The sequence below is a fragment of the Hypanus sabinus genome, chromosome 5 (genome assembly GCF_030144855.1).
Source record: "Hypanus sabinus isolate sHypSab1 chromosome 5, sHypSab1.hap1, whole genome shotgun sequence".
Classification (NCBI taxonomy): Eukaryota; Metazoa; Chordata; class Chondrichthyes; order Myliobatiformes; family Dasyatidae; genus Hypanus; species Hypanus sabinus.
Window position 1 is genome coordinate 181,771,162 of NC_082710.1, and position 17,388 is coordinate 181,788,549.

At 47.2% G+C, this 17,388-nt stretch overlaps 1 protein-coding gene and 1 non-coding gene across 2 annotated transcripts in view; one reads left to right on the plus strand and one right to left on the minus strand.

The window, feature by feature from the left end:
- Nucleotides 1-17,388, minus strand: part of LOC132394851 (uncharacterized) — a 58,913-nt gene that overhangs the window by 21,262 nt on the left and 20,263 nt on the right. The window contains exons 7-9 of the mRNA XM_059971258.1: nucleotides 13,590-14,532; nucleotides 6,018-6,718; nucleotides 3,739-3,836 (exon numbers count right to left, since the gene is read on the minus strand). Coding sequence (XP_059827241.1) covers nucleotides 3,739-3,836; nucleotides 6,018-6,718; nucleotides 13,590-14,532 — 1,742 coding nt within the window. The remainder of the gene's footprint in view (nucleotides 1-3,738; nucleotides 3,837-6,017; nucleotides 6,719-13,589; nucleotides 14,533-17,388) is intronic.
- LOC132394876 (U1 spliceosomal RNA) lies at nucleotides 15,739-15,902 on the plus strand. The gene has a single exon (XR_009512422.1). It is a non-coding gene; the product is annotated as a U1 spliceosomal RNA (small nuclear RNA).

Sequence of the window (17,388 nt, forward strand, 5' to 3'; positions counted from 1 at the left end):
GTTCCAAAGGTTTCAACCAGCATTTAATGTTGTGGGAATTCACCATTCTAAATTTACACACCAGCTTCCTGGTACTCTAGTTGGACTTTCTTACAGTCAACATTAACAGGAGCTGTCAGAGAAAGGCTTAGTATATATTTTTTAATCATTTCAAAACATTGGCTTTTGTTTTTTATTCTGATAGTCTCCTCTGTCTGATGATATTCTTTTTCAAAGATGGAGCTGAGCTGAAACGTCCGTCAGTAGGGACAGGGATGAGGGGAGTGAGAGGTCAGGGTCAGCAAATGAAGAGTTAGGGGGAGGAGTTGGAGGTCAGAGTTCAGGTCAGAGCACTCTGAGGTCATAGGTTGGCGATCACTGAGGACGAGGGGTTCAAAATACGAGGTCTGAGATGACAACAAAGCAAAAATGGCTGTAATCTCTGGAAGCAATTCAGAAGGCAGGGGATAGATACATCCCAAAGAGGAAGAAGTATTCCAAAGGCAAAATGACACCACCATGGCCAACAAGCGAAGTCAGCGCCAACATAAAAGCCCCAGAGAGGGCAATTAATACAGCAAAAATTAATGGGAAGTTAGAGAATTGGGACACTTTTAAAAACAACAAAAGGCACCTTAATAGTCATAAAGAAGGTAAAAATGGAATGTAAAATTAAGCTAGCCAATAATATTAAAGAGGATACCAAAAGTTTCTTCAGATACATGAAGTGTAAAAGAAAGGCGACAGTAGATATTGGCCTGCTAGAAAACCATGCTGAACAGGTATTAATGGGGGACAACAAACTGGCAGGTGAACTGAATAAGTAATTTGCATCAGTCTTCACTGTGGAAGGCACTAACAGTATGGTGCAAGTTCCAGGTGTCAGAGATCATGAAGTGTGTGAAGTTACCATGATGAGAGAGAAGGTTCTTGGGAAACTGAGAGGCATGAAGGTAGATGAGAAACCGGGACCAGAAGGTGCACATCACAGGGGTCTGAAAGAGGTGGCTGAAGAGATTGTGGAGGCATTAATAATGATCTTTTAAGAATCACTAGATTCTGGAATGGTTCCAGAAGATAGGAAAATTGCAAATGTCACTCCATTCTTCAAGAAGGGAGAGAGACAGAAGAAAGGAAACTCTAGGCCAGTTAGTCTGACCCCAGTGGCTGGGAGTTGATTATTAGGATGAGGTCCCGGGGTACTTGGGGGCACACGATAAAATAGGCTGTACTCAGCATGGATTACTCAAGGGAAAATCTCACCTGACAAGTCTGTTGGAATTCTTTGATCAAATAACAAGCAGATAGATGAAGGAGAATCACTTGATGTGTATCTGAATTTTCAGAAGGTCTTCAACAAGGTACCACACATGAGGCTGCTAAACGAACTATGAGCTTCTGGTGCTACAGGAGAGATTCCAGCACAGATAAAGCAGTGACTTATTGGCAGGAGACAAACAGTAGGAATAAACAGAGTATTTTCTGGTTGGCTGCTGGTAATGCATGTTGTCCCACAGGGGTTGTCTCTGTTGGGACTGAATCTTTTTACATTATACATCAATGATTTGCATGATGGAATTGTTGGCTTTGTGGCCGAGTTTGCAAACAATATGAAGGTGGGTGGAGGGGCAGGTAGTTTTGAGGAAGTAGAGAGGCTACAGAAGGACTTAGACAGATTAGGGCAATGGGCAAAGAAGTGGCAGTTGGGATACAGTGTTAGGAAGTATATGTTCATGCATTTTGGTAAAAGAAATAAAAGAGTTGACTATTTCCTAAAATGAGAGAAGATACAAAAAAACTGAGGTGCAAAGGGACTTGGGAGTCCTTGTGCAGGATTCTCTAAAGGTTAATTTGCAGGTGTAGTCTGCGGTGAGAAGACAAATGCAACGTTAGCATTAATTTCAAGAGGACAAGAATATAAAAGAAAGGATGCAATGTTGAGATTGTATAAAGCACTGGTGAGGCCTCACTTGGAGTATTGTAAGCAGTTTTGGGCCCTGTATCTTAGAAAGGATGTGCTGAAACTAGAAAGGGTTCAAAGGACATTCATAAAAATAATCCTAGGACTGAATGTCTGTCATATGAAGAGCGTTTGATGGCTCTGGGCCTGTAGTCACTGGAATTTAGAAGAATGAGGGTGATTGCATTGAAACCTATCGAATGGTGGGCCTTGAGAGAGTGGATGTGGAGAGGCTGTTTCCTATGGTGGGAGAGACTATCTCCAGTCTCAGAATGGAGGGGCATCCTTGTAGAATGGAGATGAGGAGGAATTTCTTTAGACACAGAGCGGTGAATCTGTGGGATTCTGTGCCACAGGCAGCTGGAGGCCAAGTCTGGGATGAAGGGATATGGGGAGAAGATAGGAGATTGGGACCAAGAGGAAAATTGGATCAGTCATGATGAAATGTCATAACAGACTTCTGCTCCAATACCTTATGGTCTACAGGGCCCCAAGAAGAAAGACCAGTGACAGCTAAGAGGCAGCACGTCCAGGGGTCATCTGTGTGAGCGAGTGAAGGATTTGCATTGCTGTTGTTTGTGCTGCTCTGCCGAACATTGTGAACACACAATGTCTGCACCATTATTTATGGCCACATTTGCAGGCTGCCCCCAGCACATCCTAGAATTGTACTGGTTGTTAATGCAAAGCATTTTACTAGATGTTTCCATGTATGTGTAGTTAAAAAAAACAAACCAAATCTAATATAATCCTGTGAGATCTGAGCAGCCTTTCACAAGCCACGCTACCAACTCCTCAACCCCTCCCGATTCTCTCACTTACCTACAGAGTTTTGAACTACCCTCACTGCCATTTGCAACCTATAATTTCCCTTTAATAGAATATACTGAGTGGTTGTATCATGGCCTGGTACAGAGCCACCAATGCCATTGAATAGATAACCCTACAAATGAATAAGCCCTCCCCACCACCGAGCACATCAACATGGAGTGCTACCACAGGAAAGCGGCATCGCGCACCACCCAGGCTGTCCTCATCAGTGCCATCAGGAAGAAGGTCAAGGAGCCTTGGAACCCACAACACCAGGTTCAGAAACAGGTTTTACCCTTCAACCATCAGGCATTGAATAAACGGGGATAACTTCACTCAAGTTCACTTACCCCATCACTGAACTGTTTCCACAAACTTTGGGCTCACTTCCAAGGACTCTTTATCTCATCCCCTCAATATTTACTGCTTCTTTATTTATTGTTATTTGTTTTCTTTGCATTTGCAGTTTGTTGTCTTTTGCATATTGGTTGTTGTCCGTCCTGTTGGGTGCAGTCTTTCATTGATTGTTTTAAGTTTCCTGGATTTATTGACTAGTCTCAGTGGTACTTTGAACTTTGCATTTACAAGACACAGTCCAAACAACCAACCTTACCAACTATTAAATCACAGATCAGAGGGGGAATTTCTATGGAAGGAAAAGGAAGTGGCACAGAAATTATCAAATATTATTGACCTCCAAAATGCATAAAATCCCATGCAATTGAAGAGCTGAAATGAATAAGCATTAATAAAATTCAGCGCTGGAGAAATAAAGTACATTATATTCAGTTTATATGTCATACGTGCAGTGTAACATTGAAAACTACACTGGAATGTGTCATCTAACAGCACAGTCCGAGGATGACTTCTGATCAAAGGAATCCAGACTTCAGGTCGGGATCCTTCATCAAGGTCCCTCACCTTCTTATTGAGGCTTCCTCCCCCTTCTTTATCGCTCAGCCATGATGTGAATAAGCAAAAGGGCTCACCTGTTTTCCCATAAACTGTCCGTCCACATGGATGAGACGAGGCGACATCCAGGCCAGGGTTTATAAATTGCAGACTGGCAGCTGGCAAGCTCAAATTCCTTAAAAGATAAAGATGCAAAGCAAGTTCAATGTTCAAGGTAAAATTTATTACTATATCACATGTCACCACATACAACCAATAGACAATAGGTGCAGAAATAGTCCATTCAGCCCTTTGAGCCTGCACCGCCATTCTGAGATCATGGCTGATCATCTACTATCAATACCCGGTTCCTGCCTTGTCCCCATATATCTTGATTCCTCTATCCATATGATACCTATCTAGCTCCTTCTTGAAAGCATCCAGAGAATTGGCCTCCACTGCCTTCCGAGGAAGTGCATTCCAGACAACTCTCTGGGAGAAGAAGTTTTTCCTTAATTCTGTCCTAAATGACCTAACACTTATTCTCAAACTATGCCCTCTGGTACTGGACTCTCCCAGCATTTGGAACATATTTCCTGCCTCTGTCCTGTCCAATCCCTTAATAATCTTATATGTTGCAATCAGATCCCCTCTCAATCTCCTTAATTCCAGCGTGTTCAAGCCCAGTCTCTCTAACCTCTCTGCGTAAGACAGTCCAGACATCCCAAGAATTAACCTTGTGAATCTACGCTGCACCTCCTCTACAGCCAGGATGTCCTTCCTTAACCCTGGAGACCAAAACTGTACACAATACTCCAGGTGTGGTCTCACCAGGGCCCTGTACAAATGCAAAAGGATTTCCTTGCTCTTGTACTCAATTCCCTTTGTAATAAAAGCCAACATTCCATTAGCCTTCTTCTCTGCCTGCTGCATTTGCTCATTCACCTTCAGTGACTGATGAACAAGGACTCCTAGATCTCTGTATTTCTCCCTTACCTAACTCTACACTGTTCAGATAATAATCTGCCTTCCTGTTCTTACTCCCAAAGTGGATAACCTCACACTTAATCACATTAAACGTCATCTGCCAAGTATCTACCCACTCACCCAGCCTATCCAAGTCACCCTGAATTCTCCTAACATCCTCATCACATGTCACACTGCCACCCAGCTTAGTATCATCAGCAAACTTGCTGATATTATTCTCAATGTCTTCATCTAAATTATTGATGTAAATCGTAAACAGCTGAGGTCCCAATACCAAGCCCTGTGGCACCCCACTAGTCACCACCTGCCATTCCAAGAAACACCCATTCACCGCTAACTTTTGCTTTCTATCTGCCAACCAGTTTTCTATCCTTGTCAATATCTTCCCCCCAATGCCATGAGCTCTGATTTTACCCACCAATCTCCTATGTGGGACCTTATCAAATGCCCTCTGAAAATCAAGGTACCCTACATCCACTGGATCTCCCTTATCTAACTTCCTGGTTACATCCTCGAAAAACTCCAATAGATTAGTCAAGCATGATTTGCCCTTGGTAAATCCATGCTGGCTCGGCACAATCCTATCACTGCTATCTAGATATGCCACTATTTCATCTTTAATAATGGACTCTAGCATCTTCCCCACTACTGATGTTAGGCTGACAGGTCGATAGTTCTCTGTTTTCTCCCTCCCTCCTTTCTTAAAAAGTGGGATAACATTAGCCATTCTCCAATCCTCAGGAACTGATCCTGAATCTAAGGAACTTTGGAAAATGATTACCAATGCATCCACAATTTCCAGGGCCACCTCCTTTAATACCCTAGGATGCAAACCATCTGGATCTGGGCATTTGTCAGCATTCAGTCCCATCAGTCTACTCATCACCGTTTCCTTTCTAATGTCAATCTGTTTCATTTCCTCTGTTACCCTATGTCCTTGGCCCATCCATACATCTGGGAGATTGCTTGTGTTTTCCTTAGTGAAAACAGATCTAAAGTACTTGTTAAGTACTTCTGCCATTTCTCTGTTTCCCATAACAATTTCACCCAATTCATTCTTCAAGGGCCCAACATTGTTCTTAACTATCTTCTTTCTCTACACATACCTAAAAAAGCTTTTGCTATCCTTTATATTCCTGGCTAGCTTGCATTTGTACCTCATTTTTCTCCCCATATTGCCTTTTTACTTAAGTTCTGTTGTTCCTTAAAAATTTCCCAATCATCTGTCCTCCCACTCACCTTAGCTCTGTCATACTTCCTTTTTTTTAATGATATGCAATCTCTGACTTCCTTTGTCAACCACTGTGGCCCCTTTCCCCCCTTTGAATCCTTCCTTCTCCGGGGTATGAACTGATTTTGCACCTTGTGCATTATTCCCAAGAATACCTACCATTGCTGTTCCACTGTCTTTTCTGCTGGGATATCCATCCAGTTAACTTTGGCCAGCTCCTCCCTCATGGCTCCATAGTCTCCCCTGTTCAACTGCAACACTGACACCTCCGATCTGCCCTTATCCTTCTCAAATTGCGGATAAAAGCTTATTATATTGTGATCACTGCCTCCTAATGGCTCCTTTACTTCAAGATCGCTTATCAAATCCTGGTCATTACATAACACTAAATCCAGAATAGCCTTGTCCCGGGTCGGCTCCCATACAAGCTGTTCCAAGAATGCATCCTGTAGGCACTCTACAAGCTCCCTATCCTGGGGTTCAGCACCAGCCTGATTTTCCCAGTTCACCTGCATGTTGAAATCCCCCATAACTACTGCGACATTACCTTTGCCACATGCCAATGTTAACTCCCTATTTAACTTGCACCCAATATCCATGCTACTGTTTGGTGGCCTATAGACAACACCCATAAGGGTCCTTTTGCCCTTACTGTTCCTCAGTTCTATCCACACAGACTCTACTTCTCCTGATCCTATGTCCCCCCTTGCAAAGGACTGAATCTCATTCCTCACCAACAGGGCCACCCCACCCTCTCTGCCCACATTTCTGTCCCTATGATAGCACGTATACCCTTGTACATTCATTTCCCAGGTCTGATCTCCCTGCAGCCATGTCTCCGTTATCCCAACAAGATCATAGTTACCCATTCACACCTGAGCTTCAAGCTCACCCGCCTTATTTCTGACACTTCATTCAGATATAGAATTTTTAGCCCATTTCTCCTCTCTCTGTTTGAATCTCTGCCTATTGTGCTTAACCCAGCTCCCCGAACTCCCATCGGGCTATATGCCCCTAGAATTTTATTGTCCTTCCTAAATTTACTTATTCTTTCTGCACATTTAACTCCATGTTCCGTCAGACCACCCCTCTGTACATGTGTCCTCCTTATCACTTGTTCCGCCTCACCTTTCTCTGCTACACACTTAATATTCCGGAACCGTGTTAGTCCCCACCTGTCCCTTATTCTTCATCTCACTATCCTCTCTCACATTCTGGAACCCTGCCCCCTGCAAATTTAGCTGAAACCCCCCCCCCCCCCACAAGAAACACTAGCAAACTTCCCTGCAAGAATGTTAGTACCACTCCAGTTCAGGTGTAAACCGTCCCGTTGGAACAGATCCCACCTTCCCTGGAACAAAGCCCAATTATCTACAAACCTGAGGCCTTCCCTCCTGCACCTGAGATTCTTTTTCCTGTGGACATTCTCAGCAAATCACTAAAACAGTAAATAGAAACAGGATCAAAAAAACAACAAACTGAGCAAATACAAATATAAATAAATAGCAATAAGTAACAAGAGCATGAATTAACAAGTTAAAGAATCCTTAAAGCAAGACCATCTGTTGTGGGAACACCAGAAATAAAATGAGTGTAGTTACCCCCTATTGTTGAAGAGCCTGATGGCTGAGGGGTAGTAACTGTTCTTGAACCTGGTGGTGGTGAGTCCTGAGGCCCCTGTACCGTTCCACCTGATGGCAGCAGCGAGGACAGACCATGGCCTGGGTGGTGAGGATCTTTGATGATGGATGTTGCTTTTCTAGGGCAACGTTTCGTGTAGATGTAGTCAGTGGTGGGAGGGTTTTATCTGTGATGCACTGGGCTAAATCAACTACCTGCTGTAGGATTTTTCACTCAAAGGCATTAGTGTTCCCATACCAGGCCATAATGCAGCCAGTCAGTACACTTTCCACCAGACATCCATAGAAGTTTGTCAAGGCTTCTGAAGACATACCGAATCTCTGCAGACTCCTGAGGAAGCAGAGGTGTTGTTGTGCTTTCACTGCAATTACATTGATATGATGGGTCCAGGACAGGTCTTCTGAGATAGTGACACCCAAAGTTACTGACCCTCTCCGCCTCTGATCCTCCCATGATTATTGGTTCGTGAACCTCTGGTTTCCCTCTCCTGAAGTCTCCAATCAGTTCTTTGTTCTTATTGACATTGAGTGAGAGGTTGTTGTTATTACACCACTCAGCCAAACTTTCCATCTCCCTCCTGTATGCTAATTCATCACCACCTTTGATATGGCCCACAACAGTGGTGTCTTCAGCAAACGTATGTGGTGTGGGAGCTGAACGTAGCCATACTGTCAAAGGTGTAAAGGAAGGAGAACGGGGGGCTAAGCACACAGTCCTCAGGTGCTCTGGTGTACTGCAGATTGTGGAAGCGGAGTTTTTGCCAAACCAAACTGACTGGGGTCTGCAGGTGAGGAAATCCAGGATCCAATTGCACAGGGGGTTCTGAGGCCCAGGTCTAATAGTTTACTGATCAGTTTAGAGGGGATGATGGTATTAAATGCTGAGCTGTAATCAATAAAGAACATCTTGATGTATGCAGGTTTCCTGCCCAGATGTTCCAGGGATGTTCCAGAGCCAGTGGTGGCATCTGCTGCGGACCTGTTGCTTTGGCAGGCAAATTAGAGCTGATCTAAGTCGCCACTCAGACATCTATACCCCACTGCAGACCGAGAGAGTTAAATTGTACCACAGGGACAAAATTCAAAAGGACCAAGAATGCATGACTGTAGGTGCAGTATTTAAATGTGTGTAGGATATGGAATAATGTGGTGCAAATACTGTTATGAGTGATGAACAGATCAAATGGACAATGGGGTGCAGAGTTACCCATCCCCCCTCCCTGAGAATCATGAACTGTTACTGTTGCTATGCCGCTCATGAGAGAGAGAGATGGAAAACATGCAAGAACATCTGCTACAGATAAGAGAGGGGAGAGAGACTGTTGATTTACTGTATTATGACTTCTGCGAGGGTTACTTGTCTTCTACTATTTTGCTCATTAACATTCCTCAGGGGACTGCAGGAGCAGGCTGGTTTGATGAACACAGTCATTCAAAATTAATTGATAGCTGAGACCCCGTTAGTGGAGATAAAAAGACAGGTCTGGAGAGACACCCTTCAGACACACCAGTGGACATTGATTGAGTGTTGGAACCCACAGGAAAGGTGTGGGGCATCAGAGACCGAACCAGGAGATCGGTCAGTAAAGCTCACAGTGTGACAGCAGGGCCGGTGGGGACTTGTGTGTGTGTCCACTCATGCCAGAGTGATGAGTCCACCACAGAAGAACGGTCTAGCTGAAGACCAGAGGGGTCTTAACTGAATGGCCACAACGATACGACGGATTAAGAAAGCCACAAGGAGTTTTGCATGCCGCAACAGTTGCTGTTACATCTCGCTCTCTCTCTCTCCAACGATTACAACACAACAACCATAACTATCTCAGCACGCATGAACAGAACTGAACTTTATACTTTTCTATGACAATTCATTTACCCCTAGACAGCGTTAGAGCTTGTTTATTATTTCTTATTATTATTCCTACACTTTTAGGTTTATTACTGCTAACTTGTGTTATATCTTTATTTGCATTATTGGTATTGTTTTCCTTATTTTACGAATAAACACTTTTGAATATAGTACCACCAGACTCCAATGGATACTTCTATTTCTGCTGGTCTGACACCCAGTTACGGGGTACGTAACAAATTGGGGCCTCGTCTTTTGGGATTTGATTACCAAATTGGGGGGGCCAGTGAATCGGGATAAAAGTCCCTTCTCTGATCTGGTTGCATGGATAACCAGATGGGAAACCAGCAGATATGGAAATAGACAAATTTGTAAAAGATCCGACTTCGGGGGCATTAGAGGATGCCGGGAAGGCGGAATTGGTGAGTGTTGCGAAACGATTAAATCTCTCAGCGGTGAAATCGACGATGAGAAAGTGGGATATACAGAGAGCAATAGCTGTGCACTATGTACCCGAGGTTGTGTTCACGCCGGATGCATTGGACCTGTTCCCTGAGAGGAAACCTGTTGCAGCTGAGGTTCAGCTACAGATAGAAAAATTAAGGTTGGCTGAGGAGAAGGAGAAAAGGGAGCATGAGCTCCGGATAAAGGAGATAGAGGCTGAAAGGAGGAGAGAGGAGGCTGAAAGGGAGAAGGAAGAGGCTGATAGGCAGAGGGAGGAAAGGGAGAAAGAGAGGCAGCATGCGCTGGAAATAGAGAAATTAAAGGTACAGCAGGGAAGAGACCGGGCGGCAGACCCAAATGAGGGGTTCAAGATTGGTCTGGAGATTCAGTTGGTACCTCCATACGAGGAGACGGATGTCGATAAGTTCTTCCTCCATTTTGAGAAAGTGGCTGTGAATCAGAACTGGCCTGAGGGGAAATGGGCTGTTCTGTTACAGAGTGTACTTAGGGGGAAGGCTCAGCAAGCGTATTCGGCATTGTCCATAGATGAGTCTAAGGATTATGAGGAAGTAAAAAGGGCTGTACTGAAGAGTTACGAGTTGGTGCCAGAGGCATACCGGCTGAAGTTCCGGAACTGGAGAAACCACACATATTTAGAGTTTACCCGTGAGATGCAAATGTATTGTGAGCGTTGGTGCGCCTCAAAAGGGGTCATTGAAGATTATGATAAACTGTTACAGTTAATACTGATGGAGCAGTTCAAAGGTTGTTTCCCTGAGAGTATGAAGACGTACTTGGATGAGAAGGAGACAGAGACTCTGTCTGCGGCTGCCCAATTAGCAGACGAATACGCCTTAACCCACACGTCAAAGTTTTCCTCAAATAAGAGTTACCAGAAAGGCAGTAGAGACGGTAGAGAAAGCCCACCGGCTAAGGCAGAGAGTAAGCCGGGAGCCAGTGGAAAAGGTAAGGAAGAGGAAAAGCAGGCTGGCAGGAAGGTTCCCAGCTTTACCTGTTATAATTGTGGGAAAGCTGGTCATATCGCATCTAAGTGTTTTGCTGTGAAGAAGGGGACGGGAAAAGGGAAAACAGCGATCCCAACTGGTTGCGTTGAGCCGGTCAACAGATCGATGAGGAAGGCAAAGGTAGATAGAGCACAAGAGGGGCGTGAGAAGTTTATCTCGAAAGGGACGGTGTCTGTAAAGGAGGGTGAATCCCCAGTTCCAGTGCGGATCTGGAGAGATACTGGGGCTGGACAATCATTGATTTTAAAGAAGGTGCTGGATTTTGGTCCGGAAACTGAGACTGGGGAGGCTGTGTTAAGAGGTATTGGGAAAGGGTCCGAGGCCGTACCTTTGCACAGGGTGTTTCTGAAACGTGACCTGGTATCTGGACCAGTCGAAATAGGGGTGCGGTCGAAACTACCGATGGACGGCGTGGACGTCCTTCTTGGTAATGATCTTGAAGGTGGGGATGTGTACTCAGCAGTGAAGCTGACAAGCAAGCCTGTGAGTGCTGAGGACCCGCCCATAGAGTCCAGGATTTATCCCGCCCGCGCAATCACTCGCAGCATATCGAGAAAGGAGCCAGTTTAAATGAATCCGGTGTTGATTTGGCGGAGACGTTTTTACCGACCCTGTACCAAGAGGGGTTAGAGGGTGGTAAAACGGAGGATAGTGGGGTGAAAAAGAGTAAAGGAGAGGAGGTAGATCTACCCTTAGCCAGGAGGGAATTTATGAAGGAACAGAGATGTGATGAGGAGCTTGTGGCGTTGAGAGAATCTGCTCTTCCTGAGGTAGAAATTGATAGGGAACCAGAGGGCTACTACCTGAAGGAGGGAGTGTTAATGAGGAAGTGGAGGCCGACCACGGTGCCAGTCGATGAGGGCTGGGCGGTGGTACACCAGGTGCTGGTTCCGAAGGTTTATCGGGATGAAATTTTGAACTTGGCTCACAAAGGGACCCCTAGGTGGACACTTAGGAGTGAGGAAGGAGGTTATGGAGGCACAGAGTAAAGATGAGAAACAGATATGGCAGATAGAAGGTCCAGGGTTGGACACGGATGATCTGTCTGGTTTGACAGAGCAGTTTGCAGTTGAAGAATTTAAATGTGTTCCCGATAATGATGTGAGGGCTGTCCTAGATGAAAAGGATGCCGCCACCTTGCGGGAGTCTGCTGTGTTAAGCAGACGAGGCTGTCTTAACCCGCAAGGTTGAGTTTACTCCGAAGGGGAGTGGCCCAGAGAGTAGCTGGGAGGATCAGGGAAAATTAGAATTTGAAAAGGGGACTGGTATTGAAAGCCTGGAAGAGGTAGATGTCCCGTTTGCGTGTGTTCAGGGTGTGAAAGGTGTGGATGCACAGGGCACTGAACCTAGTGTTGAAGCTCAGGAAAAGTCTGAGGTATCTGATTTAGTTGAGAAGGAATGCAGTCCTTTTGGGTCAGATGGACTTGGTTCAGTGAAGAAAGGGTTAACCTTGGTACCAGTGGAAAGTGAGAGTTCTCAGTTGTTTGTGTTAGAAGGTGTGTTGAAAGTGAATGATGAGATGAAAGCTGGTGATGTGAATATTATTGAAGGAGAAGGGAAAGGTGTTGTTCCTAAATTGAATAAAGAAAATTTAAAGTCTGGATTGGTTTCAGAAGCAGTAACCAGGCTGAAGGAACAATGGCTTGTTAACAAGGTGCATGTGAATCAATTACAGTTTGTTTTGGAATTTAAAAGTAAACAACTTGCAGATGTTAAACTGTCTCCCAGGCCTGCTGCCCCTTCAGGCCGCGGGGCGCCAGACGTGGCTCCGCTCCCGGGTTCCCGGAGCTGAGGATCTCTGCTGGTGTCCGCCTCCTGTGCTTGTACCTGGGGGGTGGCCTGCAGACTTTCTCTGCATAAAAAACTTACCCCTGACATCTCCTCTGTACCTACACCGCTGCACCTTAAACCTGTGCCCTCTTGCGACAACCGTTTTAACCCTGGGAAATAGCCTCTGACTATCCACTGTTTATATATTGAAGAAATTATTCAGTGATCTCATGTTGATGACACAGGGCCAAAAAATTGCACAGTACAAGATATTTTTGCACGCTGGGCATTTCAAATTTGAGGGAACATTGGTGTGCATGGCCATTATGTAAAACAGGGACCAGTTGTGGTCTAATCAACAGATCCATCACATGTCAAAGTACCCAGAGCAGATGAAGGAGGGTTCCTGGACCAAAGTGAAATTTCCTTTTCAAATTTGTTGAACATAGCAGCTGCCAGAGTGTGTGGTGACACTTATGGGCTAACCATAGAACATAGAACAGTACAGCCCAGTACAGGCCCTTCAGCCCACAAAGTTGTGTCAACCTCTTCACCAACTCCAAGATAAATCTAACTCAGGGTTCCCAACCTGTTGTCCATGGACCCCTTACTTAAAGGTATTGGCCCATGGCATAAAAAAATATGTTGGGAACCCCCAATCTAACCCTTCCCTCCTACAAAGAACCCCCCCCCATGTGCCGATCTACGAGTCTCTTAAATATCCTTCACGTATCTACCTTCAGCACCACCCCAGCAGGGCGCTCCATGCAAGCAAGTCTGAGATCCCGCTATACGTTCCCTTAGCCAGCTCTGCCTTGGGAAAAGTCTTCAGCTATCCGTTCAATCTGGGCCTCTGATCATCCTGTACACCTCACGTTGTGTTGATTGTTAGCACAACGACGCATTCCATTGGCAGTGTCGATATACGTGTAATGAATAAATGAATCAAAATCTGAAAGAGAATCTGGTCTTAAATCTGGATGTTGCCCCCAGACGGTCAAACCTGCCCTTGCAGTTTGTTGTAATGTCCATTCTGGTCAGGAGAGGAGATGGTGAGCCGTCTCTGCGGGTCGGAAACTGCAGACTCGGACCTCGGCCCGGTCTCTGTGCCCGGATCCCAGACTCGGACCTCGGCCCGGTCTCTGTGCCCGGATCCCAGGCTCAGACCTCGCCCGGTCTCTGTGCCCGGATCCCAGACACGGACCTCGGCCCGGTCTCTGTGCCCTAATCCCAGACTCGGACCTCGGTCCGGTCTCTGTGCCCTGATCCCAGACTCGGATCTCTGTCCGGTCTCTGTGCCCGGATCCCAGACACGGACCTCGGCCCGGTCTCTGTGCCCGGATCCCAGACTCGGACCTCGGCCCGGTCTCTGTGCCCGGATCCCAGACTCGGACCTCGGCCCGGTCTCTGTGCCCGGATCCCAGACTCGGACCTCGGTCCGGTCTCTGTGCCCGGATCCCAGACTCGGATCTCTGCCCGGTCTCTGTGCCCGGATCCCAGACTCGGACCTCGGTCCGGTCTCTGTGCCCTGATCCCAGACTCGGATCTCTGCCCGGTCTCTGTGCCCTGATCCCAGGCTCGGACCTCTGCCCGGTCTCTGTGCCCGGATCCCAGACTCGGACCTCGGTCCGGTCTCTGTGCCCGGATCCCAGACACGGACCTCGGCCCGGTCTCTGTGCCCGGATCCCAGACTCGGACCTCGGCCCGGTCTCTGTGCCCGGATCCCAGACTCGGACCTCGGTCCGGTCTCTGTGCCCGGATCCCAGACTCGGATCTCTGCCCGGTCTCTGTGCCCGGATCCCAGACTCGGACCTCGGTCCGGTCTCTGTGCCCTGATCCCAGACTCGGATCTCTGCCCGGTCTCTGTGCCCTGATCCCAGGCTCGGACCTCTGCCCGGTCTCTGTGCCCTGATTCCAGACTCGGACCTCGGTCGGGTCTCTGTGCCCTGATCCCATGTTGAGCAAAGGAGACACAGGGTCTATTAATTTGGAATCAAGCCCCTTCTCTGCTGGACACAATTTGCAGTTACTGCACCCTATCAAAGTTCAAAGTAATTTTCTTATCGAAGTACATATATGTCACCATAAATAACTCTGAGATTCATTTCCTCCTGGACCACAAGTCAGAGAGGAATTTGCATAGGTGAAAAGCGAAATGGCGGAGAAATTAATTATCAAATATTGCTGGTCTAACACGGAAGAAAATGCATAAAGTCCCGGGCACTTGAAGAACTGAACGTAATAAAGAATAACAAAATTTAGCACAGGAGTAGATTAGATGAGATTATTTTTAAATTCGCTTTATTTGTTGAAACATCGACACCTACGGTGAAATGTGGCGTTTGCGAGGATGATTTCTGATAAAAGGAAGAAACAATTCAGATTATAGGGCGAGACCCTTCATCAATAGATAATAGACAACAGGTGCAGGAGTAGGCCATTCAGCCCTTCTAGCCTGCACCGCCATTCACTGTGATCATGGCTGATCATACACAATCAGTACCCCGTTCCTGCCCTCTCCTCATATCCCTTAACCCCGCTATCTATAAGAGCTCTATCTAACTCACTCTTGAATGCATCCAGAGACCTGGCCTCCACTGCCTTCTGGGGCAGAGCATTCCACATATCCACCACTCTCTGGGTGAAAATTTCCGCAACTCTGTTCTAAATGGCCTACCCCTTATTCTTAAACTGTGGCCTCTAGTTCTGGACTCACCCATCAGCGGGAACGTGCTTCCTGCCTCCAGCGTGTCCAGTCCCTTAATAAGGGTCGCTCGCCTTCTAAATCTGCCTCCGACCCCCTTCTCTTCCGGTCAGCCACGATGTAAGTAAGCGAAAGGACTCCCTCTTTTCCTTAAAACGTCCTCCCGCCCGCAAATGCGAGGTAACACCCAGGGGCGGAGTTCACAAATTGCAGACCGGCAGCCGGCGAGCTCTGCTTCCTTATAAGGAAGAAATGCAAATGAAGCATCGAGTGAGCAGCAAGAAGAGTTTTAAAAGCAGAAATGGCAAATAAAGAACGTAGCAGAGTTGAATTGTTTTCTGGGCGGTTGGTAGCAAGTAAAAGCCAAATAATGGGTGAACGATCTGGTTCGCGGTGATGTAAAGGTGTAATGTTACTGGTTGGCAGGGAGCGAGCGGGAGGAGAAAGCATACTTACCTGGCAGGGGAGAGACCGTGATCATGAAGGCGGTTCTCCCAGGACGAGGCTATCCCATTGCACTTCGGGTGTGCTGACGCCTGCGATGTCCCCAAATGCGGGATACTCGACTGCAAAATTTGTGGTAGTGGGGGACTGCGTTCGCGCTCTCCCCTGATTTTCAAACTAATGACAGATGCAATTCTTTTCCAACTGCAAAGCGTGGATCTTCCACCCTGGGACTTAATTTAAACACATCCCCCTCCGTTTTCTCCGTCTACGAAATCTAAACTGTCCTTTTTTTTACTCCTGAGGCAGGAATTAAGGAACGGAGAAAATTAGGTTGACGTTTTAATCTGCTCCGTTGTCTCTCCGTGTTCCTTTGGACAATTCCTCTATCGCCACCCCCGTGCCTGGCACGATCTGCAGACCGGTTCCGAAAAGAACGACACAGCGCAACATCGAGAACTGAAGGAACTTGTTTTTCCAGCGACGGCCAACGTACCCGCTGCTGCCTGTAAGGAGTTTGTATATTTCTCCTTGTGACCTCTGGGTGCTCGGTTCCCTCCTACAGTCTAAAGACGTTCCAGTTGGTAGATTAATAGGGCATTCTAAATTGTCCCATGATTAGGCCAGGGTAAAGTTGGAGGGTTGCTGGGTAGCACAACTCGAAGGGGTGGAACTATTGTTTTTCCATCGACGGCCATAGGCCATAGGGGTAAAAACGTCCCCAATGTCGCCTTCACCCTGATGGCCAGATTCGTGTGTGGCTGCATCAGGTTGTGTGTGGATCCCAGGGTCTCAGGTACGTGGATCAGAACTGTCAGGAGCGGACTGCCAAGGTGAAACAGAAACTGGGGCCGTGGGGAGGGCGCTCTCTATCGATAGCGGGCAAGAACCTGGTCATCAGGTGTGAGGTGCTCTCAGGGCTGCTGTACTTGGCGCAGGTGTGGCCAGCCCCCGCTCCTTCAGCTCGGAAATCACCCGAGCCGTCTTCAGATTCGTCTGGGGATCCAAGATGGAGCGGGTCAGACGGACCACCATGGACACCCTGGACAACGGGGGCAAAAACGTTCCCAGTGTCGCCCTCACCCTGATGGCCAGCCTAGTGTGTGGCTGCATCAGGTTGTGTGTGGATCCCAGGTACGTGGGCACCAAGTACCACTACGTGCCCAGGTTCTACCTGTCGCCCTGGCTACGAAGGATGGGTCTGGCCCCTTTCCCGCGCAACACCCCTGTCAGCTGGTCGTTGCCGCCATACCTGTCCTTCGTCGAGAAGTTCTTTCAGGTCAATGCCTTTGACCACAGGGCCATCAGACAGTGGTCAGCACGTCAGGTCCTGCAGGCACTGCAGGAGAATGACGAGATGGACACGGTGATACTCTGTTCCCTGAGCAGACCGTCCAGTTCCTGGCAATATGCCTCATCGCCAGACCTCACCAACAGGCACCAAGACCTCGCCTGGCTGGCGGTGAGAGGGGCCCTCCCAGTCCGATCCCTCTTGTACGTCCGGAACGTCGTCTCCACACCCCTCTGCCCACAGGAGGACTGCAGTGAGGAGGAGTCGGTGACCCACCTCTTTGCACCCTGTGGGTTCGTGGAGAAGGTGTGGAGGAGGATGGAAGGGGCAGTGTTGTGGTTCATCCCCAGCAACTGCGTTACA